General features: G+C 29.9%; 2 protein-coding genes across 11 annotated transcripts in view; one reads left to right on the top strand and one right to left on the bottom strand.

Annotated features, from left to right (window-relative positions):
* Positions 1-17,489, top strand: part of Wdfy2 (WD repeat and FYVE domain containing 2) — a 53,727-nt gene extending 36,238 nt beyond the window's left edge. For all 8 annotated transcript variants that reach the window (XM_035357615.2, XM_035357614.2, XM_035357611.2 and 5 more), the window contains 6 exons: positions 130-256; positions 4,293-4,398; positions 10,506-10,607; positions 12,583-12,713; positions 12,803-12,911; positions 15,950-17,489. In XM_035357615.2, coding sequence (XP_035213506.2) covers positions 130-256; positions 4,293-4,398; positions 10,506-10,607; positions 12,583-12,713; positions 12,803-12,911; positions 15,950-15,997 — 623 coding nt within the window. In that variant the 3' untranslated portion in view covers positions 15,998-17,489. The remainder of the gene's footprint in view (positions 1-129; positions 257-4,292; positions 4,399-10,505; positions 10,608-12,582; positions 12,714-12,802; positions 12,912-15,949) is intronic.
* LOC118187403 (sodium/potassium-transporting ATPase subunit beta-1-like) overlaps positions 16,964-25,694 on the bottom strand; it is a 121,245-nt gene continuing 112,514 nt past the window's right edge. For all 3 annotated transcript variants that reach the window (XM_035357618.2, XM_085816665.1, XM_035357617.2), the window contains 2 exons: positions 23,980-24,150; positions 16,964-18,103 (listed from right to left, as the gene is read on the bottom strand). In XM_035357618.2, coding sequence (XP_035213509.1) covers positions 18,035-18,103; positions 23,980-24,150 — 240 coding nt within the window. In that variant the 3' untranslated portion in view covers positions 16,964-18,034. The remainder of the gene's footprint in view (positions 18,104-23,979; positions 24,151-25,694) is intronic.

The following is a 25,694-nucleotide window of genomic DNA, read 5'->3' as shown; positions in this document are numbered from 1 at the left end:
GAAATAGAAATCAGATTGCCCGTACGCCATACGGGCAAATCAGTAAAGGCCCGAAACGGGCAAAATAGGGAAGGAGTTAAAGAGTTTTTATTGTAATTTTAATATTTTTTATAATATTTTTCTTTGCAGGTAGTATACGTTGCCTGTCATGGGACCCAGAAAGGAAGCTTCTATTTTCAGGAAGTTTTGATCAGTCAATCATTGTGTGGGATATTGGAGGACAGCAGGGTACAGCTTACGAATTACAAGGGCATCAGTAAGAAATTTTAAATTATGTATTCATGTTATTTTAAAATACTTATTTTCACTCTTAGAGGGGGAAATGCACTTTAAAATGCCCCATTATTATAATTATTTATAAAATCATTCAAATTTTGTATTGTTGTTCTTCTAATTTGCATAAGTTGTATTTCCAATTTACTTGAATATTTAGTCTATGAATTTATATTTAAACATTGTATAAAATTCAGAAGAATTTTTAGTGTAATTCAAAATATATGATTATAAGTTTTAAGATTAATTTATCTTTTCCCCTTACAAACAGTAATAAAAAAAATTAATTTTTACTCTAACAATTTTTTCAAATATCACACTTCTAATGTTTATGTAATGATCAATAATTCTTTTACTATTACATTTGTATGTGCTAAGTTGTATTTAATTATATGATCTTAATCCTCCCAAATATTTTTGCATTACGTAATTAAAAAAAATATTTTATTTTCCCCCTTTTAGTTTTTACTAAAAATTTCTCCTCAAATTGGATATTTTCAATAAAAAGTGTTCATTATGAATTTTTTTTATCTTGCTTGCAATTGTCTAGAATCTAGACATATTTGAATTTATCATAAAAAATATCATTTAACCCTCCGAGCATTACAGGTTTAGCCCTGAAATTTCAAAGTTCCTCAAAATGTCATGAATATGTGATATTTTCTTGATTTTAATTAAAAAATTACTCTCTCATTTTGTACCTTAATTCCTTTTCTTCCAATATACATCCAAACCGATATCAGATACATTAAAAACTATCAGAAATTTTCATGTATAATGAATATAGAAGGCAGCCTTCTATGCGGAATTTTCCGGCCGTAATGCTGAGAGGGTTAAAAGTTATGTCTATTTTAAAATGTGAATACCTCTTCGTAATACTTTGATAGACAATGCAGATAAAAGAGATTAACCCAATATTATGTTGCATTAAATTATATTCACAACATTCTAAAGTGTTGTTGACTTGATACTAAACACTGAGCAGAAGTGAAGGATTACTGCCAAACTAATACCAAAGAAAATTTGTGCATATATATATATATATATATATATATATATATTTAAAGAAAATGTTTTAATTTTGTTTTAAAATAAAAAGTACTCGTAGTTCTAAATTAGCAGTAGTCAAACGGCTGAAGAATAAAATGGCATTTAATTGAATTCAGGATAAATTAATAAACATCCATCTAAAAAAGCACATACTAAATATATATATATAGAGAAGAGTAAAGGCATTACGTAGTTACTTTTAGTCTATTTATATAGGTTTTTCTTATTTTACCATAATGTATTTTAGTTTTTGTTTACAAAAAGATTATTTTTAAAGTTTCTGCTTAAACTTTTTTATTTGGTATGATAAGTACATAAATTAGTGGAGGGAGCCTGCCTAGATGGTATAGTGGTTAGGTAGGGTAGCCTACTACAATACCGAAGGGTCCGGGTTCGAATTCTGGAGGAAGCATGAATGTTTGTAAATGTATAGTGTCTGTGCAGCATGGGGGTACTCTAAATATGTGGCGAGCCGAAAGTCCTCTCAAGATGTTAGGGGTAGGGAAAGAGTGGTGAAAGACCCTCAGACCCATCCCTACTGGTGCTCTGCTTCAAAATTGGGGGCCGGAATTTAGCGAAATCGTGCTGTCGGTTCTCAAGGCTCTTGCCAACGATAGGCGCAGTCTTGCTCTCCTTACCACGTTGAATTTTGTAGGCTTATTCTGATGTTACTGTCAGACAAGGGAGAGAGGTCACAATAACAATTAGTGGAGGGAAAAATTGTGTTGATTATTTTACCAACCAAAATTATAAAGTTTTTTGCTTTTAGATTTTAATTACTTTCATAAAATAAACAAAACATAATTTAGTACATAATTTCAATATCTAAATGTAGTTGAGAAGTATAACATTTTGAAATGAATGTGATTTTCCTTATTTTTGACTCAGTTACAAAAACTACAGTTATTAATTTTAATTTTCTTCTATAGCCGTCTAGACGGTATAGTGGTTAGGTGAGCCTGATTGTGATACTGAAGGGCCCGGGTTCGAATCCCAGAGAAGGCATGGATGTAAAATTATTTGTTTCTTCATAGGAGGTAATGATGGCTGCCTATTAGGCCTATAAGGCCTTTAGGTGGCCGCCTATAAGGCATTTTAAAGTACTCCACAATAAAATGGCCACCACTTAGGAGTGGCGAATGCCGTTATAGTCAAGTGCCTGCCATGGGGGGGGGAGGAAATCCTCTAAGATATTGTTCTGTTTAACATTTCCTATACAAAGTATTATATTTAAAAAAATTCTTGCTCTATAATTTGAGCCAGAGTTGCCCCTGCCCCCAAATAAAGCAAATAAATATTTTATACTTTTATGCCAAACTATGGTATACAACAAAAAGTATAATGCCCCAAATAAATATTTTATACTTTTATGCCAAACTTATAAATTTTGAAACTAGCATGAATACTATTGGATTTTGTTTGAATTAATGTAGATTAAATTTTACTAATGATTAATTACCTGGCACCATAACCAAAAATACAGAATGCATAAGAATTAACTTGGGCGAAACAGAATTTAAGATTAATCTCTTGTAATAAACAGTGTTTGGAATGTTATCTGTCACCAATAAAGGGGGAAATGTTGTGATTAGAAAATAAAAGGAATATTCCTCAGCTAACAAATGTAGGTTGTAAAAATAATAATCAAGCTAGATTATTGGAATATTCTTTGAATTTGCTTTTGATCAAAACACGCATGATAGATGGCAATCATATAAAAAAAGATGGCCGACTTTTAAAAAGATTATAAATAATAATACTGATTTAATAACCGGGCTGATCGAAACTTTTAGATAAATAGTTTTTTCTGTGTGTTTAACTGCTGTCTGCTGTACAACTATATAAAATTACTACGAAAATATACTATAATAACTAAATTAATCATTCCTACAATCACCATTTTTGCAAAGAGTAAATTTAACATTTGAATATAGGTATAAAATACAGCAAGATAGAAATCAACTTCAATAAAGTGCAAGAAGTGATTTTATATGATGATTGTTACTTGTTTTCCTAGTTGCTCTGATTTATGCAAATTTATCAAACTGCTTGTGTGTTATGCTGTTTGATTTTTATGATAGGCATTGCCAGCTGCCATTTAATAGGAAATAATGATATTTAATTTAATGGGAAATAATAATTTGTAAACCTTAAAAAGTGCATTGGTTGTTACAAAGCATGCACATTCAAGATTTAAATCTATATATCATTTATTAACCACAATAATTGAAAAGAGTAAAACATCTTTTTTTTAATCATTTGCTTAGAAAATGCTCCTTTTCATAAAAATGCCATTTCATATTCTTCGTAGATAATGTAAATTTTATTTAGAATGTCATCCGTGCATCCTGTCATTAAAATGTTAAAAGTAATCCTAGATGAATTATGAGATATAATTTTAATTGTATTTGCTATGTATTGAATATTTAAGGATAATTTTATTGTATTAAAATTATTGCACCAGAGAAAAATTTCTCTTTTTCACTTTAGAATTTAAACTTTGTTATCAATTTTAATTATTTATTTATACATTTTTGACAGTTAATTTATGAAAAAATAGTTACTAATAGCTTAAACATGTAATTAAACTTCTTGATATTGTTTTTCTTTCATTTTAAAATGTACTGATTAAACTGCCTGAACAAGAAATGTATATATGTCAGTTATTAATTCTAATGCATTGATTTAGTTTTCAACTCTTGCATTTAGAAATTTTTGTCCTGTCAGTGATTAAAATAAACTTTTATGATTCATGCAATAACAACAACAAACTGTTTAAAAAATATATTATATAATTATTTTAAGAAATTTTCTGTATGCTTTACTTGTAAAAGTATACTCTTTGTTAAGCATTTAATATGGCTCTTTAATAATATGCAGCTGTAGTTTCAAAAGTTTAATGACATTTTGTTGTGGCTACATTTTGATTATTTATAATTATATGTTACCTGATAGTATGTTTCCTCTAGCAATAAAGTAACAGCACTTTGCTTTGCCAATGCATCAAAACAACTAATTTCTGGATCTGAAGACAGTACCATAGTATTTTGGAATATGCAAGTGAAAAGGTTAGAGGTGAGGATTATTTTTAGTTTTATTTGTTGGGCCTTTTAAAATACATTTACTTAGGGCGTATATTTAAATCTAGTGTAAAATATCTGTATTTCAGATTTCGATTTCACTTTGTCTGGTTTGAAAATATTGCAGAAATGAAACTGCCTGAAAATAATAGATTCATTATGAAAAAAAAAAAAAAAATTACATATAGTTCAAATTCCATACATGTAACAATAATATAAATTATGCGTTAAATTTAGTGAGGGTTAAATTAAAAGTTAAACTTTTATTTTGAAGCATAGTATTTATATTTAACTTGAGAGTTATCCCCCCAAGTGTTTTTGTATAGAAATCAATTCTGATCAGTAGGTATTCATGTAGCTTGTTTGGTTATCTCTTATAGATATACTATATAGCATTTTGTAGCTATTTGCAAAATGGTTTTCAGTTATCATTTTTTTCTGTAGCATAGAAAACTGTGAATTAAACATTATTTTATATTCCACTTTTGCTAGATTTCATGTAAGTAAACTTGCAGGATCCCCCCTTTTTTTTCCTAGTCAGAATTGAGAATAAATAAGGAAGGCATAATGAAATAATTAGATGTTTTAAAATTTATGATGAAAAATTCTTGTCTAAGAGAATGAAAAAGTTTTTTTTAGTCTGTCTACCAATAATGAGTGAAGAAGAGGATTAGTTAAAATGATATCAAAAATGATTCTGCAGAAAGAAAAATTACTCATTTTACAAGAAAGGAAAATACATGTTTAATTGGAATGTTCATAAGAGGAAGTCTTTATATGAACAAGTGTTTGAAGAATACTATAAAATTATTAATAAATGAAATTAAAATCAAATTATCATTAAAGATAATTTTTTATATTTTGAATTCATAACATAATTAATGGTATAAAAGCTCAGAGGGAATTTTAAAATTAATATTGGACTACACTATTGAACAAATAAAACTGTAGGTTGCAGAGGTTAAATCAGGGTTGCCACGCTACCTGGAGAACCGGGAAAAGTCAGGGAATTCGAAAATTGACCAAAATATTCAGGGAAAAGTCAGGGAATTTAAGTATTTTTGTCAAAATCTGGAAAAGTCAGGGAAGTTCATACAACGATCCCGCCAAAAAAAGCGATTTTTGCGCCGACGTCGGAAGAGGTAACTTTTTTGGCGAATTATGTATCACATGAGTGTCATTCGGGTAGCTGGCTCGCATGTGCAGTGCATGAACTAAAGAAAGTACCTGTTCTCGTATAAAACAAAATGGGTTTAATCCTAGTATATGGTACTATGGAGGTTAGAATCAAAGAATATGTATTGTAAAGAAGGAAAACCTCTCTGCAACAGACGTGGCTGTGGCTCCGTTCCATCATAGAGGGAAACAGCTGTGCATGTCTGATATATCTGTCACCAAAGCTCGAAACCGGTGTCGAAGTTCGAAGGTCACGTTATCAAGAGTTCATAAAATGAATATCGTTTAAAATTTCTTTAACCACTTGCGCTAAAAAGACGTGCCATGCACGTCAAGATGCTTTTGTCTCAAACCGCGAGCGACGTGAACACCACGTCGATAAGCATTTATCGCAAAAATGAAAATAACGTGGTGCACATGTCGCCTAACAACGAGATTGTTTATTTCTCGAGTTACAGCTCTGGATTGCACTCGCAGATGCGGAGCGGCGTAAATGAGACACTTTACCGCTTGTTATATTGTAGCGCACGGCACCGCAACCGTGAAGTTTAGTCTTAGCGCAAGTGGTTAAACTCTAAAGGAAAAGAAAATATTTTTTGGCGCAAGTAAATTAATTCATGGATTAGTTATTTTCAGAGAGAAAAAAAAAACTACGAAAATCCGTTTTTAAAATTATTGCGAAAAATCCAAGAAGAAACGTCCTTTGATAAAACGTTTCTTCTTGGATGTTTCGCAATAATTTAAAAACGGATTTTCGTAGTTTTCTTTTTGTCAAAGAGCGTTTCTTCCTTAACACGTGTTTCTCAATTTCCTGTACACATCGCGGAGAGAGAAATTCTGACCGCCAGGTTCTGTCGCCAAATCCCTTGGCAAATTTTCCCTCCGCATTCTAGCGGCGTAATAGCATTTTACTTGTATGGAACCTTTTCTTCTTTACATAGACGTTCTTTGGTTAGAATAATAATGGGATTTGGCGACATCTTGATGCGCAGTAAACGGGTCATTTTGGTCTTGGCGACAATTTTCAAAATCGTGCCAAAGCCTTACCGTATACTAGAATTTTACCGCAAAATCTTTTTTAACCCTTTTTTTTTCTTTTTAATAAATACCTTGCCATTTTGCAGTAAAATAAAAAAATAGTAATCAGTCATCTAGGCTAGCCATGTAATATAACTATATTCGCTAAAATAAAGATGATTATTCTAATTCAATTTTTAAGTAATTATTTTTATGTTATTCATATAATTTAATGTTGCTTCTTCCCTCTAAATTTATTTATTATTAGTAAATAATGTTTTCAAATTTCAGGAAATTTTCTCTGGCATAATCCTGAAATTAATTATAGCAGTATGATGACATACCATCACGAAATTTAATGCACATGTTTTTTCCTTATGTATGCTGCAAAATAAATATAAAATACCTCAATATATTAAAATAGATTTCTTTCTTTCGTTTAGCTGCAGAATGTCTGCAAAAAAAGCCTTATTTTATTCCAGATTGGGAAGATTCTAATCTCAATCTTCAGTGGAGAAAACAACAACTATTATAATTATATTTGTGTTTTCAAGTGTTAAGGTTTTAAGAACATACCTCACGCAAATTAAATTTACCTAAAATCTAACCTAACTATTTAGCATTGCGTTGTGATTTATAAGGACCGGATTAGCCTCGTGTTGAACTGGTGATGATCATGAGTAATAATTAAATAAAACATACATTTGTTATCCAATATATATATCTTAAATTTTATTAAGTTTCTTAAGTGGAAAACTAAACAAAATTATCAAACAAAGTATACCAAGAATAATTAAGAATAAATGTCCTCTGGGATTTATTGAATAATTAAGTGAGTTTGCTACACAATGCAAGTAATACCATAATTAATTTACCTCTTAGCACAGCCAACGTACATTACGCGGATAGACTGGAATTTTCTTGAAACACACCTGGAAAACCTGGAAAAGTCAGGGAATTTCATTCTCCTGTTTGAGTGGCAACCCTGTTAAATTTAAAGAATAAATTCATCTTACTATGTCTAAGATACAAATAATAAAAAGATGAGAAATTATGCTTAATGAAAAAATATGTGTGTAATATAGTAGTATTATGTAAGGAAACAAAATTATTTATCAATAACTTATCATTATTAATAAGTATCATGTAAGGGAAATAATCGTTACTGCAGAATGTTCCAGCCATTTAAAAAAATAACATAAAAGTAAAGAAATTAGTGAGCTTATATTCATAGCTTCTTGATTGGCTAAGAATTCATCAAAATTTTAGAAGCAGGATTTTATCTCAAAAACATGCTTGTGCATGTAGACTGGCCTAGAAAAGTTCAATTTTTAAACTGGGTCTGTTTATTTGGTGGAGCATTATTTTGTTGAAAAATGGCCTGGGAACTTTAATAATCGTGTCACATTAAGTTGTGGAATATGTTTGGAAAGTGAAGTGAAGTATTCAGTGAAGGTAGTAAAGTTACATAAAGTTTCATCTGCCAGAGAATCTATCATTTATGTTATCTATTCATTTATCATGTATGTCGCCCAAGATCGTCATTTTGGTATAGGAAGACTTGAGCATTCGGTAGTGTGCATGTAGACTGGGATACTCACATTTGCTGTTCCATATTTAAATTCACACTTGTTGATTTTTTGCACCATGTGCAAACTTCGTCTCATCATTGAAGACAACACCCCTTGAGTGGACAGCATTTCATGTTGACCAGGTTAGTTGACACTCTGCATACTTTTGATGCAATAGTAGGTAATGGTTTTGCTTGTTGAAACATGTATTCTTTTCTGTGTACATATTATTTTTGATCTAATGAATTAGTGAAAAAACTAAGGAAAATAATTAATTTCTGACTTTGAGAATGATAACAAATAGTCTTTTATTCTGCTATGTTACGTTTATTTTAGTGATAGCTTTCTTTTTTTTATGAGTTGATAGATGCTAATCTTCTCTTTGCAAAAATATTTTAAATTGGGGGATGGGTGGGAACTCCACTAGATATTTTTTTAAAATTCTAGTTTCAAATAAGTTTGTTTCTTTTCATTATCCTGGATACACACAAATCATGCTCTTTGGTTAGATTAGAATGTGTTTTGTTTTAAAAGCTGAAGTTCATAGTTATTGCCAAGTTTGTTTACAAAATTTTTCTTCTGTAGCAACCAGTTATTAAATGTCAAAATGAAAAGTTCCCCCCTTTTTTTTTTGCATACATTAGTTAATTCATCACGTTATTAGAAAATGTTTACATATTTATTTGTATACTCAGCTGTGTAATTTTTTTTTTTTTTTTTTTTTTTTTTTTTTTTTTAAGAAATTACTCATCAGAGAATAATTTAAATGCTTTCTGTGAAGAGAGAGAGACTTAAAATAATGTAAAAATTACTGCTATTTTGAAAAAAAAGTTACAAAATTTTGTTCAGATAATTTAAAATTAACCTCTTTGGTTGTATTTTCTTTTCATAGATTATTGGTTAAGAATAATCTATGAAAGCTTGATGAAAAGTTAGCTTTTAGTTAAGAAAACAAGTACGTATTGTTTACTATGAAAAGACATAAAATTTCTGAATTTTATTCCTTATATATGACATCCAAATAATTACATAAAAGCAACACTTCGTTGTTTTAAAATCGTAGTCCATTTTTCATGAAATGTTTTATGAATAATTATAGCATGCAATTTTCTAATCTGATGAAAATCTTGTATTTCAGATTTTGAATTATTTTTAAACTGCTACCATGTCAAGCTATTGAAAAACTTGGTACTGATTAATTATACCAGATCATGTATCAGCAATATTTTTTTGATGCCAGTGATAACAAAACATATCCATTAATATTTAAGTAACCATTATCTAAGTATTACACTGATTGTTTTTTTCAGCAATTCATGAATATTATGGAGTTCTTGGTAACCTTAGCTATAATTATTTCCATTTTAATTTTTTGAAGTTCTGTTTTTAATTGTTTTTAAAAAATACTTACTTCCTCTATAACAAATGTCATCAACAGTAAATTGTTCACATAACAGTTTCAACATGTTTTTTCAGTTTGGCATAATTACATGCAATATAAAAAAAATTATAATTTATGATAATTTTTTTTCGTGTTTTCCTTTTGTATAGCATGCAATTCTTATGAAGTAAATAAATAAATGAAATTTTAAAGTAAATAAATTAAATGAGTTTTTTGAATTACTTTATCTAACTTTTGGTACCTTTTCATATTTTGTTTCTTGGTGCCAGATAATTATTGCCAAGAACACATAACACGGTATAACCAAAATCACTTGAAAAATGGTATGTAACAAAAGTAAGACAGATTGTCATTATTATTTAGTTTTCTATGCACATCTTAATTTGATTAAATTATATTTTCACTAATCCAATAATTGAGATTTTTTTAATTAAAAATTTATTCAAAGTTTTAAATAATAAGAAAAAAAATCTGAAAGTTTTCAGATTTTATATTATGCTTAAAGGGGCCTTTTTTTCAACAATTTTATTTTACAATTTCACGTTCTTCATACTTAAACCATAAAATTCAATTCGCTTCACAAAATAATTTAAAAAGAGCATATCTTTAGACTTTCTGAGACTCAGTCTCGTGCGCTGGAGATAAAAATGTTTTTTCCATGCAGTGTTGTCATTGCTCGCTTTGATATCGTTGAGTTTGTTAATCAAAAATTCGTTTACAAAATTTTAAATGGATAATAAAACAAGTACAGTACAAAGTCCATAATCCGAACTCGTCGGGACTTCGGCAATTCCAGATTAGGGGTTTTTCCAGATTATAGATCATCAATTTAAATTTGGTAAAATGGCATGCAGAAAATGCACACGTATAAAATTTCCATGTTATTCATTAAACATTTAGCACAAATATTTACTTTTTTTATTTTTTATTTTAAAGACTCCTGAATGGGCTGATAGTGATTACTGCCAACGGTGTTCAAAGCCTTTCTTTTGGAATATTAAAGCAATGGTTGATCAAAAAGTCATTGGAATAAGACAGGTGAAGTAATTTAAATAGATGTTTAGAATGTATTCTAATCTAAGCTGAATTTGTCTTGAACTGAAGTTGCTGCCCGTTAGCAGCATTATAGTTTTTTTTTTTTTTTTTTTTTTTTTTTTTTTTTTTTTCACATTTTTATCACTATATATAATAAATGCTTAATATTTTCAAGCTAAATGTTAAAAGTTCGTGAATCACATGTTTTCCAAAACATATACAGGCATCTACTGTAAAGTGTATTTTCATTTATCTTTTGTTTTCAGTCATTTATTCTTGTTGTGCCATTCATATTTTTAAAGAAAATGAACTTTCTTTAAAATTGCTGTATTTTTTTTTTATTAGTTGGTAGAGTTCAACTCCTTTTATTTCAAAGTTACTTCTGTAGCTGGAATTTTATCACACCTTCCTCCCAGAAAAACTGGCACTGTTTCTTTTAAAGGCTGTCTTGTAAAAAGAAGATTAATAATTCTCTGACTATGTTTTCAATATAATCTTTGATCAGTTTAGTAAAAGAATCTTGAAAGAAAATTAACCTTCAATTCTGCCAACAAAAAACATCAACCTTCATTTCTGCCAATAAAAGAAATCAACCTTCAATTCTGTCAAAAAAAAAAAAAAAAAAAATTGTGCCTGAAAAAGATCTCTGTCTTGTATGCCAGCATCCTTTTGCTCAGAGTGTCTGTATTTCACAGAATTTTTTCTTTCAACCCCTTCTTTTTCTTTCTTTACATCTGAAAGGGGAAAATCTCTTTGAGATATTTATTCTTTTCGCTTTGCAGATTTCATGTTCTGTCAAAGTAATAAATACTGTATTGTCACTTGAAGGACATATTTGTTGCTTCATGCATAAATGCATCTAGTAAAATAAATGTTCTTGAAAAAATAAGTCATTTCTTTCTAAAACAAGTGCACAAATCGTTGTTAATTTACAACGAAATAATATAGCAGTTTTTTTCCCTCTGACCATTTGGCTTTACTGCTTTGAAAGCTCATTTTAAATATAATATTTTGCAATCTATTTTTATTTATTTATTTTTTTTTAATGGAGAACTATTATTTAAACTAGGAGGCCTGTTATAACTGCCTAGATTGAAATAATTTCGGATGTTAAATTGAAATTTGCAATTTTTTTAATCTTATAATTTTTATATAAAAATTTATATATATGTATGATTTTTATATTTTACTCTAAAAATCTTACAAGTATTATATAAAAATTAATATGTTTCTGTGTGTTTAATCATATTACATGTATGTACATTAAATTTTTTAAAAAACTTTTTGAATCTCTAATGGATAACATTTCAGGATGTTAAATTGTAATTGGAAGTGTTCAGCATACAATTTTATATTTATTTTATTATAAAAAATGTAAAAACTGCTATAACTTAAAAAAAGGGGAGGGGAAAAAAGCCCACATGATTAATATCACTGTATGAACTCGTAATTTTCTGCCCTATAAATTTTTCATGGCATTTAATTTTGCTCTGCCTTTTTACCCCTCCCAAAATTTATATTTGCTCAGCAAGATATAGTTTCCTACACTTCAAGAATTTAGATAATACTCTTGGATTAATATATTTTCTTTACTGTAGAACCCTTTTAGAAAAATTTAATTTTCATGACATTATAAAGATGTAAAGATACATAATGAAAATACTGATTTTTTATTGAAAATTAGCAGTAATTAAATTTCTATATAAAGTATGTTGTTGTAATAACATACAAGCTTGTACTACCATGTAGTTTTCCAAAATGTGATTTTAAATGTTGAACATCTTTAATATTATAGTATGGCAATATCATAAACTTGAAAAATGGAAATCAAAACTCCAATGTTTCATTTCGTGAGAGTTAAAATCATCAAATATTAGCCACCTTTATTCAAAAGTTGCTTATTTAAATATTATTTTATGTATGTGGTATGCAATTTGAAATATGAATGTATATGTCTTAATTTTAAATACTTTTACAGCATCATTGTAGAAAATGTGGAAAAGCTGTATGTGATAAATGTAGTAGCAACCAAAGTAAAATACCAATAATGGGTTATGAATTTGATGTTCGAGTATGTGATGAATGCTACACAGTCATAACAGATGCTGAGTAAATATTATTTTTAATTCTGTAAAAATTTCTTCATTTTTTATTATAAAATTTCACTGTATAACGTATCTTGTTTTTATTTCCATCAGTCGAGTTTCTCTAGCTTCTTTTCATGATGCTCGCCACAGTATTCTTCATATGCATTTGGATGAAACTCGCTCTCATTTATTAACGGTTGGAGCAGATAAAGTAATAAAGGTAACATATTGCACATGCATACTTAAGTGAATTATCTATATTTTTGTTTTGACAATAATTCATGTATTTTCTGAATGAAGCAGTTGCTGAAATATAATGTGTATTCATATGTTCTAAAATTCATATGTTCTAAAATGTTTTTAGAATTTTATTTCTTGACTACTTATGTTTATTTTTATATATCACTACTATGCATGAAGCGTAACTTCTAAAATTCTAAAGTACATAATATGCAGAATGAATTTTGTTATAAAGAACTTGCAGCTGTGTTGTTAGGTTAATATTAACAAGAAAATCAAATTATATGTGGAGTATTAAATGATTTCACTCTTATAAGAATGCATATAATGTAGAAATATCCATAATCTATGTAGTACCTTACATATTATCACAACCAATTTAGTTGTAGAGACAGCAAATTTTTAGAATATACCAGACTCTGGTAATCATGTGCATAACCATTCTCCAGACAACTGTGCTCATAATAGTTCTTCAGTCAAGCAATTTCACCATTTTCATATGCATTCCTTGTGTTGTATTCTAAGTTCCAATGGTTTTTATAGACAAATTGTGATATTTTTTGCCTTAACTCAATCTTAAAGTATGCATTTGTAGAATTGCCAGCTATGGAAGAAACTGCAGTAACATTTTTGTAGGAATACAGTATTTTGTCAAAAAAAATTGGTAAAGGGAGCAATGATCAAATAATTTAGTGGACAGCATGTGCAGTTCTTTATTTGGCAAAAATAGCGAGAACAGTGCAAACAATTATACAAGAAGTTTGCAAAGAATGGATTTTACTTTTAAAAGTGTGGTATGGTCTTTATTTAAGTAATTTCAATTTGTATTTTAAATTGTTAAAGCTTGTTTATTTTTATATGTTGGTGGTGTTTTTCAAATAGCAATAAATATCAACAGTTCAGAATCTCTTTATAAAGATTGCCAGCTACCACCCAATAAGTAACTTATACTTTTCCCATTGCAAAAAAAAAAAAAAAAAAAAAAAAAAAAAGTCAAACTGTTCCAATTTGGTTGTGTTAATACATAAACACAATCTATTTCTATTAATTTTAAACATATTTTAAATTTGTTTTGCATTACCACCATTTGTTGCTACTTTTCAGAACACAATTGGATTAGGTTTTGAACTGCTTTTTACTGTTTTATTTATTCATATATATATTTATATTCATGTGTTTGATGGTTATGGTCTTACATGGTCTCACCATTGGGCATGTGATTAAGATTTATAAATACTGTTAGTATATCCTGGATTCGAATCTAGGCAAACAGACTGGATGTCTAGTTTTTCATGGTTTTCCCCGTGTGTAAGATAAATATAAACCAGTTTCCCTGAGAAAGTGGTCCTTTTCCCAAAGGTCCCTGATAGCCCTCCATTATTTACTTTAGTTTTTATAACTTTGCGCAAAAAAAGGAAGATGGAAAAATAATCTTAAAAAAAAAATAATAATAATTGAAAACTGGGCAGTGACTGTACCAATGAGGGGATGGTCATAAGAAAAAAACTTTAAAAATTTAAAAACTATTAAATATGAATAAACATAGGAAATATTTCATTAAAAGAAAATTGAATCTTAATTTTTAAGACAAAAAAATTTAATTTTCTGTTTTTCTGCATCTTTACAGGTATTAATTTAAAGCAGTTATTATTTATATTAAAAATATCTTTTTATTTTTATATCACTTTTCAGATTGTTGCCACCAAATGTCACCCTGTATTGTTTTTAAAGAAATTAATTAATGAAAAAAAAAATTCCAAATGGTATTTTTCAGTTATCTGAAGTGAAGGTTTTACCTGTTAAAGAATTTTGCAGAGATATAACAAATGATAGCCTGGAAGTGCAGTGTCAGGGCTTTATGGTGGATGTTTTAGCACATCTCAGTAGTTTTTGATGAGTGACTGTAGATCATTTTTTTTTTTTTTTTTTTTTTTAATTGTCTTGATAGAACACTGTGGTTTTGTGAATCACCAGTTCTGGTCATTTCTGTTGCAGAGCATCTTTCAGTTTTGTTATATATAGACAGTTCATATTGAAATTCTTTCATTCCTTAGTTAAAGCTCAAAATAAATTGTTCTCTTGTATCAATAAACTGTTAGTGTAATTTTGATTTTTTTTTTTTATGAATATCAGTCTTATATGTATCTGTATCTTACTAGGCTTCGTCAATGATCTTCATCATTTATCAGTTGTTACAAAAATGGATCATTTTGATTATGTTTTAAAAGGAAATCATATGTGCTGATACATTATCATGCTGATATGAATTTCTTTAAGTTCATGTAGGATCTAAACATCAAGCTTTCTGTCATAACTAAGCTTTCTCTAATGATCATCAGTGGTTTTATTGAATTTGTAGACTCTCAGCAAGTTCACATACAGTTATGTTACAATCAGCTTCAATCGGTGCTTTTTATTTGTCATAATCAGTCTTAGTTTAAGGTGGATTTTGAACTGTAAAATCACTTGAACATAATTTTCCATATTATTTCTGCCATGTGTACTTTATTAGTTCATTATCAGAATACAGAGCAGGAATATTTTTTAATATGCATATGCAGCTCTTTTATTTTTGCAAAGAAAAAAAAAGTAAAATGTGATAAAAATTATTTTCCATCCTTTAATATAAAATATCTATGTAAATATTCTTCAATTTTGATAAGCCTTATTTAAAATGCATACTTATATGTCAGTAGCCACAATGCTTTTTCAAAAATAAGTTAAAAAAATGAACAAACAAAAATTTTGGATAATATTAAAATAATCTATGCATTGCTACAGTAACATTATGGAAAAACAAAATGATTTCCAAATAACCCAGTAATTACTGTTAAGGCTGTTATTGTATAATGTGCTTTGTCTTTATAGATGAATCTTTAGTGTAAAACTAAATTATTATGATATTGAAAATATATTTTCGAAGAAATGACTAAATGTATTAAACCTGGATTTAGTTAAATTTATTATTATTTTCATTATTTTTGGATATTGATTGTATAATTATTTTTTTTTTTTAAGCTTTGGGATGTGAGTAGCTTATTACAACCAGCATCCAACCAAGCATGACTTCTTTTTTTATATTAACAATTATTTGATGCCTTCTGTGGAGATCTATAGCATCACACACAGTAGCACCTGTCCGTTATTCCTCAGTTGGTAGAAGAGGCGGAACATTGTGTCCTAACCCTGGCTTGTCATTTGGCTGTGCATTGGTGGATAATTGTTGTTTTGTAAGGTTTCCTTTTTTTTCATGAAAAGAATTTCATTCCAAGTCTTTATATATATATATATGTATACATATGTGAACTTATTTTTTATCCTTCAAGATCTTAGCTGCAATTTCAAGTGATGAAAAATAATCAGGAAAAAGATTGTTGTTAAATTTTTTTTGGCCATCTTTCCAGTTTTAAACACCAATGGCAAAGTGTATCCTAACAAAGAGGTCCAAATTTTGTGAATTGTGATGCTGAGGGAAATTATGTTTTAGCTCTTGAATCAAATGTTATTTTTATTAAATAATAATTTCTAATAATGAAAATTTAGCTTTTTTTACCACATTAAAAATTTTATAAAGGAATTATTCCCCTATAAAAAAGGCTCAAAATGAATAATGCAGTTTAGCTTTTTTATAAGTAAATATTATTTTGCAGTATGCTTGATGCTGATTTAAATATTTAAATTTTGTCGTGTGATATTTATGTTACTACTGTGGTGTGACTTTGTGATTACTTGAACTCCATGAACATATCGAGCCTGCTTGAAATTCATCTCCAGACAGTATGCTATTTGCATACATTCAATTGGATAATGTTTACTATAAAGCTTTTCTATTTAACATTGTTATACCTCATAATTATGAAAGTGAACAATATTGGATTTTTCATACTGGTGTAAATATATAATCATGTCTGAATTTTAATTTCTGTTGTTAATGTTACACAAATTTTATTTCATGAATTTATTGTGGAAATATATAAACAGTCTAAAACGTTTTATGTGCTATGAAGTATAATCAAATGAAAAGACAGAAAAGAGTCATGATTTATTTTTTATTTCCCCATATTATGTTATATACAGTCAGTTGGGATTGTCCTTATGGCTTTGTATTTAACACACAACCAAGTGATACTTTGTTGACATCTATGCTAATTAAAACATTCAGTATTTGATGTTTTGCTGAAACATTGTCCTTATGTAAAAAAATAACAAAGTTGAATAAAACTTTGCTATCAGTTTAGCAAAGAGGCTTGATTCTTCAAATTGTGAGACCAATAAACTGATTTCATTAGGTATAAGAAGAATGTTGTGAATGCTGTTTGTAATAAATTTGTATATGTAGTGAATGCTTTTATGTTATGTGTACATAGGAGCTTTTAGTGTGCTTCGTGTACAGTAAGCATAATTCTGAAACCAAAAAAGTAGTACACAAAATTTGTTTCCTTTATAATAAATTTAACAATCATAATCCTCTTTCTCATTAGACCCTAAAATATGTATTTTTTGTACAGTGCACTGTTATATGTTTTATAAGAATTAAAGCTCAGTTCTTCCAATGTCATCTTGATTTTTTTTCAACTTATATTTTGTACATCATACAATACATATCAATTAATACATATTTACATTTCATCTGAATTCATTGTGTTGCTAAGCAGTGCAGATGTAATACATATATTGCTAAATTATAAATATATGTCATCTTCTACCTAGGCATGAATCTCTATTTAAGTGATGTATATGCTGTCTAAAATCAAACAACGATTTTCTACTGGAAACAAAGCAAAAAATGCACACTTGTACATTTTTCATTTTCGTCACAGATAGGTTCCTATATCAAGTGAAACCTTTAAAGAGAAATTATCAGTCCATCATTCTTTTATATCTTTCACTTTGTTTCATATCTTTCTCTCCTTTAAAGAAACACTGTCATACTTCAAAGGAGTAATTATTTATGTTTTTTTTAAACATATATTATTTGTTTTAACTATTGTTCCAGCTTTCAGATGGATATAAAATAATCAGTACTAAGCTCTGTATTAAGCAGTAGTTTTCTAATGCATATATGTTTCCACTTATATTTGTGTCTTTACATGAACTTCCATCTTAAGCTGCTTGAAAAGTAATGCTGATTATTCCATTGTCCCATAAGAGGAAAGAATTGCGTGCAATAATCTGAAAATATAATACAAAGTAAATTATATAGCTTAGAAAATAGATAATGAAAATAGAAATGGTATCTCTGAATCAAAGTTTTAAATCCATCATAATTATTGCAGAATTAAAAAAAATTCTTTAATTACTGTTCCATAGCTACCAACACTTCTTGTGTGGTTAAATTCAGTGCTTTCATAATACACTTGTTTACAAAATTAAGATAATTTGAAAATTATGTCTTTATTTACAAAAAGTATTAAACCAAAGGTACTAATTATAGTGCCGAAGAATTACACAAATATTCTAATGTGTCTAATGGCTAATAATTCTAATGTGTCTAAGTCTAATGTGTAACCCTACATGTGCTTGTCTGCGGAGCTGTGATTATGGAGGAGATATGTGCACATGGAGGGTTTTTGGCAATTGGTGTGCTCGTACTCCTTCGTGACATTTGGCATGTTTCTCAGAAGAATCGAGTAAATTTTACGAGCATATCTGCCGAGCTGTGATTGAGGAGGAGTATGTGCACATGGAGGATTTTGGATGAATTGTGTGCTCGTACGCCTTCGCAACATTCATCATGTTTCTCAAAAGAATTGAGTAAATTTGATTAGGTATGAGATAAAATAAGTAGCCACGAACGTATTGATGATGGAATAATATGCAGAATTATTGGTAGATTGGAGGCAGGCCATCCACAAGCACAGGGTGGCTACAAAGCTCAACATAATGCTCATTGTCATTTGCACCATGTGGAAGCTTCAGGAAGATCCAGTGTCCTGAAGCACTGGATTCATGCTGAGCAGACCTGGGCAAGGTCAACCAGGATTCACAACATTGAACGAGTATCATTATTTGACACTTTCAGCATGGTGATGTAGGACTGCTACATCTTCACAGCTCTCACATGAGCGTTAAGCTGGCACTAAAACTGAGTTTCATGGTCTACAGTTGCCCAAAGGCTTCATGAGATAGGGCTGTATGCCAGAAAACCCAACGTTTGCATCCCGCTCACTGCAGCACACACGATAGCAAGTTTAGCACAGTGCAGACAATGCCTTGAACCAAACTTCAGTGAAGCATTGTGTTTTTTATGGATGAGTTGAGATTCTTAGTGGACACTGGTTCTCAGCATACTTGTATCTGAAGAGAGTCTGGTTCATGAAACCATCCCTCCCTCATCAAGGAAAAGGATCATTATGGTGGTGAAGGTGTAATAGTTTGGGAAGGCATTATGTTGGACAGCCGTACACCCCTGTGTATGTGTTTGACAGAGCTTTCCTGACTGCCATAAGCTATACAAAGTAGATCTTAGAGCCCTATGTTTAACTTTCCAGGAGCACAGTTTCAGGGTCCTGTATTCTTGTTAATGGATGATAATGCTCATCCACATAGAGCTCAGCTGGCCAGTGATTAGCTGAAAAGTGAAGATATTTGCCACATGAATTGGCTAGCCAGATCTCATGACCTTAACCTTATAGAGCATGTCTAGTACTCTCTTAAGAGGGAACTTTATCTTGTCATCCCCCTCCGAGAACCATTCTGAGGTGAATATAGCCTTGCTGCAGGAGTGCGATCAACTGCCACAGGGACTTCTCATCTGCCTCCTGTTCAATAGGCCATCATGGTGCTTGACCTGTCTGTCTGTGAGGAGGTGTGTATACCCTATATTAGACTCATTTTCAGTTCAGTATTACAGTATGGATTTTGGACATCCATGCACTATGAGCTTTACTGATAATCATGCGTATATAAAATGACTTCTGAATTGTAATCTCTTTCTCTTTTATAAATATATATTCACACCAAATTTCATTAAACCTGTTCATTAGGTTTTCAGAAATATGGCATAATGGGCATATTCTCTTAATTTTGCACAAAAGCTTGGCATAATGTGCAGTTTTTTTATTTTGCACACAAGTGCACAACTAAAACAACAACAAAAAAAGTATGTGAACCTGGGTTAAAGGAATGAGAGTTAAAATATAGATGGATGAAAATTGAAGTTATAACTCTGTTACTGAATTTTTATAAAAATTCTTGTCACCTTCTTCATGTCTTTATCCATTTTTTGCAGCAATTCCACTTTTTGTTTGATGGATATCGAAACATACTTTCGCTTTGTAGATCCTTTGGGAGCTTCAGCATCGGAAATTCTATCTGATACAATCGAAAGTTCTAGCTTACTTTTATAAAATTGCTCTAACAGTCTGCAAAAAATAATAAGCCGGATCCAATTAGAAGATTAAGGAACAACGCAATCTGCAACATTAACTGAAATAGATAATTAGATAATTTTAGCTAAGCTTATACCGTTTGTTATACATTAAGTGCGCATGCGTAAACATATTATGCGCATGTGTAAAGGTATTATGTGTTTACGCATGCGCAGAAAGTTTGTAGCTTTGAGGTCCAGATTATAGATCATTCCAGATTATGGACTTTTGACTGTATTAAATTTTATTTGATCTGAATTCTCTTTAACTACTGTAAACATTTAGAGAGCTTTTTATAGAGATTCAACAAATGTTTAATCAGTTTATCTTTGTATTTAATTTTGTTTTACATCAATATATGGTTCATTAAGTTTATTGGCACAACAGTATGCATGTTTATTATTTTTATTTTCATAAAAATTGCTTTGATAAATAAAAGCTTTCCTTCCCTACTTTGGGATTTTTTTTTTAACTAATTCTTTTTGGAGTGGTGGTCCCTCCATCAGCATGAAAATTCAGAAATTCCCAGTTTCCAAGTGAGAACCTCCCATTTGTGCATATTTCAAGTTTAACAGCCATGTTTGCAGTTAAAGCTTATAAATGATGCACAATATTGTAACTACAACGGTAGGCATTGCTTTGTGTAATAATGCTTGTCCAGAGTTATTTTGATGATATTAAGCGATGAAAAGAAAATGCTTCAAAATATTGATGAAATTTAACAGATATAACTGGAAACATGGAAATATTTATTTTCACAGCATTTTAATTAGGAGAAAAGCCATTAATATTTGATTGTCTGTTATTGTTACATAAAAGTTCATTTGTTAACTATCATATTCGTAATGTTCCTGGAAATAATTTGGCCATTTATGTACTCATAAATGAATTTAATTTTATCTTCGGGAAACGGTCAGAAGGTATCTTTTTCTGTCACTGATACTACTTTGGAAGTCTGTAGGAACATTGTTCCAAAACATATTTAGCAAATGCAAAGATTAGTTTTCCTAGCTAATTAATTCATTTGTGCATCCATGGTATAAAGGACTCTGACACTAGCAATTTATGTTTTTTCATCAGTCTGATAAGCCCATTGATAACATGGCTGTGATATTTTCTGGTAAGTATACTACTTTCATATATTTAAGAGTGGTATTCATGTTAAATGCTGTGAGTTTCTCCTTAGAAAGGATCTTCTTCAATCTGTTAGCCCATTTCAAAAGCCATTTATTAAAAATTACTGACATCATTCATGGCTTTGAATTATGATTATAGTTCACTGGTGCATTCACTGTTTCAAAGTATCGGGGATTGGCTCTTTCTGATAACTGTTTTATTTTTTATTTATTATTATTTTTTAATCGTACATATTAATGCAGCGTAAAATGGTCACACGACCTTTCACTGTTTCTTTCACGACCTTTCACTGCATTTCTAAAATGGTTCTCCATTCAAAGAATATGTAATTTGGTAATATCTGGACAAATGCTTCAGGCAGAGGCAAATGAATTTGCCAGCCAGGTATTAAAAATTATATTTATTATTCACTTCTTTTGGTAGATGTGAGGATGGTAATCAATTTTTTTCTTTATTCATTATTGAGTTTTTACATTGTTGTGAAATAATCCATTTTTCCTATCAGATCAGGTACAGGAAACCTAATTTCCAGTCCTTTGAAGTTCTCCATAATGGTGCTTGATTGTATTCATAAAAATTATGAAGCTCAAAACAAGCAAAGAGATATTTTAGCATTATCTAGAATTCCACTTCCTTATTTATTAATTCTGTGTAGTGCAGTGCAGCCAGTTGCTGTAAATCAAAATTAAGCTGTTCGGCAACACGTCTCTGTCATATGGCAGATTTTTACTCTATTTTTACCCTTTGGAGTTTTATTTTAGTTTAAAAAAATCATTCTGTGATATTTTAATGACATTAACTGAATGAGCATGATAAGGGATACATTTTCCTTATTGATATGCAGATGGGCAGGAGTTCCGCAATTCAATAACAATATCCGAATTATAACGTGAACTGCGATAGCATTAAGTGACACCTACTACATAACGAATTCTCTCTCAGTTCGAAAATTGCCAGGTTTTCGGAACTTGGCAGTCGATGTGTTTTATGTGTAAATGTGATGATGATTGTTTATAACTGTTATAAACCTCCGTATTTTAGAGTTAAATTGAAAACTGAAAGATTATCAACAGATTTCTTAATGCTGGTTGTATTCCTTTCTCCGACAGGTTTCATTTGAATTAAGAAAACTAATGTGGAAACACTATCAGAAAAAAAAAAAAAACTAATGTGTACTTTAAAATTTTTTCTTCAATGACTGAAGTGCATACTAATCAAAGTACAGTTTCCATTTATTCCAGAGAAACTCGAATCGCACACTTCTTGTAGTAGTTAATAAGATAAAAAAAGGCAAATTAGATACAGCAAGCAGTGCCTGATGATCTAGTTTTCAAAAGCACCACCAGTTTTAGAGAAATTTAACAAAAACATATATTTGTGCTCAAGAAATAAGGGCCACAAAAAGTACTTTTTCCTCATATTAAATTACAGAACTACTATTACTGTATAAAAGCATGGGTTCAAAATGCTTAACGCGATATAATGAGTGAATAGTTATTATTTAAAAAAGCGTAGATATCTTCATAGGTGATTTTTGCAAAATCTTATTTTTTCTTGTGAGGAAAAGTAAGACCACAACATTTGGCAACAGCTATTTTAATGCAATGTGTTGTATAGTATGGTTATATTTAAGCATATTACATTTGATGATTTCAGAAGCTGTGTACAATTCCTAGAAATTTAATTCCATTTGGGGTTATATAGTATCAGCTGAAAGGTTATAACTGTAAGGTTATATAGTATCAGCTGAAAAGTGGACTCAAACAAGTCATGCATTCAATAAGCTGAGCTAAAATACTAGCTTTAATGGTAATGAACTTTTGGAAATGATGAACTAATGTTGGTTGTAAAAAGATATCAGCTGCAGAAGGTATATTGGCTTACATTGTGCCTTCTTTTAGTGGCTACCTCTTAAAATGACTAGTACTTCTGAGAACATTTATGAAACACTGACATTAAATATCACCTCTTTCTGAGATGACAAGCTCTTCAGAAGACCAAAATCATGCATAACTGTGAAAGGGTGTCTTATGTGCTAATTTAAAATGTCTAAATTATTATATCACTAAATTCATTATTTAAGGTAGTATAAGAAATATATTAACATCACATGTATCCAAGAGAAATGAAACTTAGTTATGAATCCTGCTCTTCTATTTTTATTATTTTGTGTAGTTGAAGTAAAGCCAACAAGGAATGTAAAAATGTGCAAATAAACATTTATGAAAATTAAGTCTTCATTATTATAGCATGGTAAAAACATGTCATTTTGGTAATGCATAGATGATAATATTAATCATCTGTGTTGTAATTCATGCAGGATTTGTGTCTTTATCCAACGTAAAATGAACAGTGATAGATTCAATGTAAAGCTAACCAACAATAAAGTTGTTGAACACGCATAGTTCAACCTGGGTTAAATTTATTATACAGATGAGCTGTAAAATAAATTTTCATTATTTTGTACATTTAGAGTTTTCATTACTTAAACTTTTCAATAACAGGTAATAAATATTTGATAAAATTTTATTAATTGCTTACCGAGCATTCAACTGTAACATTTGTCCCCTTTGATATTCCTCGAATTCTAACCGCTACTAATGGTGGCAAATAATAATTAGGATTGAATTTCACTTCTGGAAAATAAAGGTGTGAAAATCCTTTGGGTGGATATATTAAAATCTCATTCGGAAGGTATGACCCATTGTCGTTCTGAAATATATAGATAGAACAAATTAATTTATACAAAAAATAATATTCATCAATATTTTGTTAAAATTCATTATAGCATGAACAGAAAGGAGTTTTAGTAAAATGTTTCAGTCACCGGTCTACATTATAGATGACTGAATAAGGAAACCGTTATTCCTTATTTATAGTTAAAAAAAAAAGACTTTCAATATACTGAATTTTTTATTATCCTCGTGTGTATTATTTGTGCACCATCTAAAAAAATTCTCATTTTTAGATGAACAGTACTTGAAAAAGGTAAAAAAAGTCGTTTTTTACAAATCTTACGATTTTGGATCAACGACTTCATCTCGTTGTTTTGGATACGAATTTCACTGCTAAGGCTTAGTATGAAGTTTAAGCATATAAAAATCATGGTTTTTTTTTGGGGGGGAGGAAGACTTTCATCTTTAATATTGTAAAGAAAGAAGGTTCTACCAAAGAAGATTTTGTTACTGAGTTAAGAACCAGAAACTGAAATTATATTTAGTGTTCAGGATTTTCAAAATATAAGCTGAAACTTGAAAAAGCGATTATAGAAAGATGAATACATTGAATAGAGCTTTATTAAATCAAGAAATTATGAATGAGATTACTCAAGATGTAACAGTTGAATAGCGATAAAATAAAAATGAAGGCACAGCTGAAAAAGCGAATGGGAGCTCGGAATATGTAGGCAAGCTTGCAGAGACATTAGGTATATTTTTGGAAGAAGGAGAATTGAAAAAGATGCAACGGCTTCGCCGGGAATCGAACCACGGACCCCTAGAATACATGCCCAGCGTGCAGACCACCACACGATGAAGGCATGCCAAGAAGGCAGGAGAAGTACCTTATATACCCTTTTGAAGAGTGACTGGGGTTTTTAGGGGACCCAATCACCAAATCCTGGGTGTGGAGATTCATCATCCACCACCCTTTTAGTTCGGGTGCCACTGTAGAGACATTAGGTATATTTTTGGAAGCAAGAGAATTGAAAAAGGTACAGCGCCTTCACCAGAAATCGAACCACGGACCTCTGGAATACGCGCCCAGCGTAGAGACAACACCAGAAACCAGAAACACCAGAAAGGCATGCCAAGAAGGTGGGAGAAATACCTTATAAGTTATGAACTTAAGAAATTAATCACAAACTGAGGAGCCTTTAAACTGAAATCATCACTTTGACCAATATTTTCCCTTTTTTCCAAAAAAACATTATGGCTCACCGGGAAAGAGGAACAGAAGACTTTTCTCGGGAAGGGGGGTCAGAGAAAACTGAAAAACTTAACACATGCAACTTTCATTATTCACTTTTTTAAAACATCATATTTCAAACAAACAAAAAAAAAACTTAATTATTTATGATAGTTTAAATAAATTGCATTCTTGATACTTTTTTCATTTATTTGAGTTATAAGCTTAATTGTCTAATTTCTATTAATTATCTTTTTATAGATGTTGTTTTGAGGTGCGCTGGTTCGTCTATTATACTAAAGACAACTTTACAACAACAACCAATGTTATTTTGTTGAAATCTATCACAA

This window comes from Stegodyphus dumicola, chromosome 5 (assembly GCF_044657685.1).
Source record: "Stegodyphus dumicola isolate Sdum_Otavi_A_Nest chromosome 5, ASM4465768v1".
Classification (NCBI taxonomy): Eukaryota; Metazoa; Arthropoda; class Arachnida; order Araneae; family Eresidae; genus Stegodyphus; species Stegodyphus dumicola.
The sequence above is the reverse complement of the archived record's forward strand: the minus strand, read 5'-3'. Positions and strand labels throughout refer to the sequence as shown.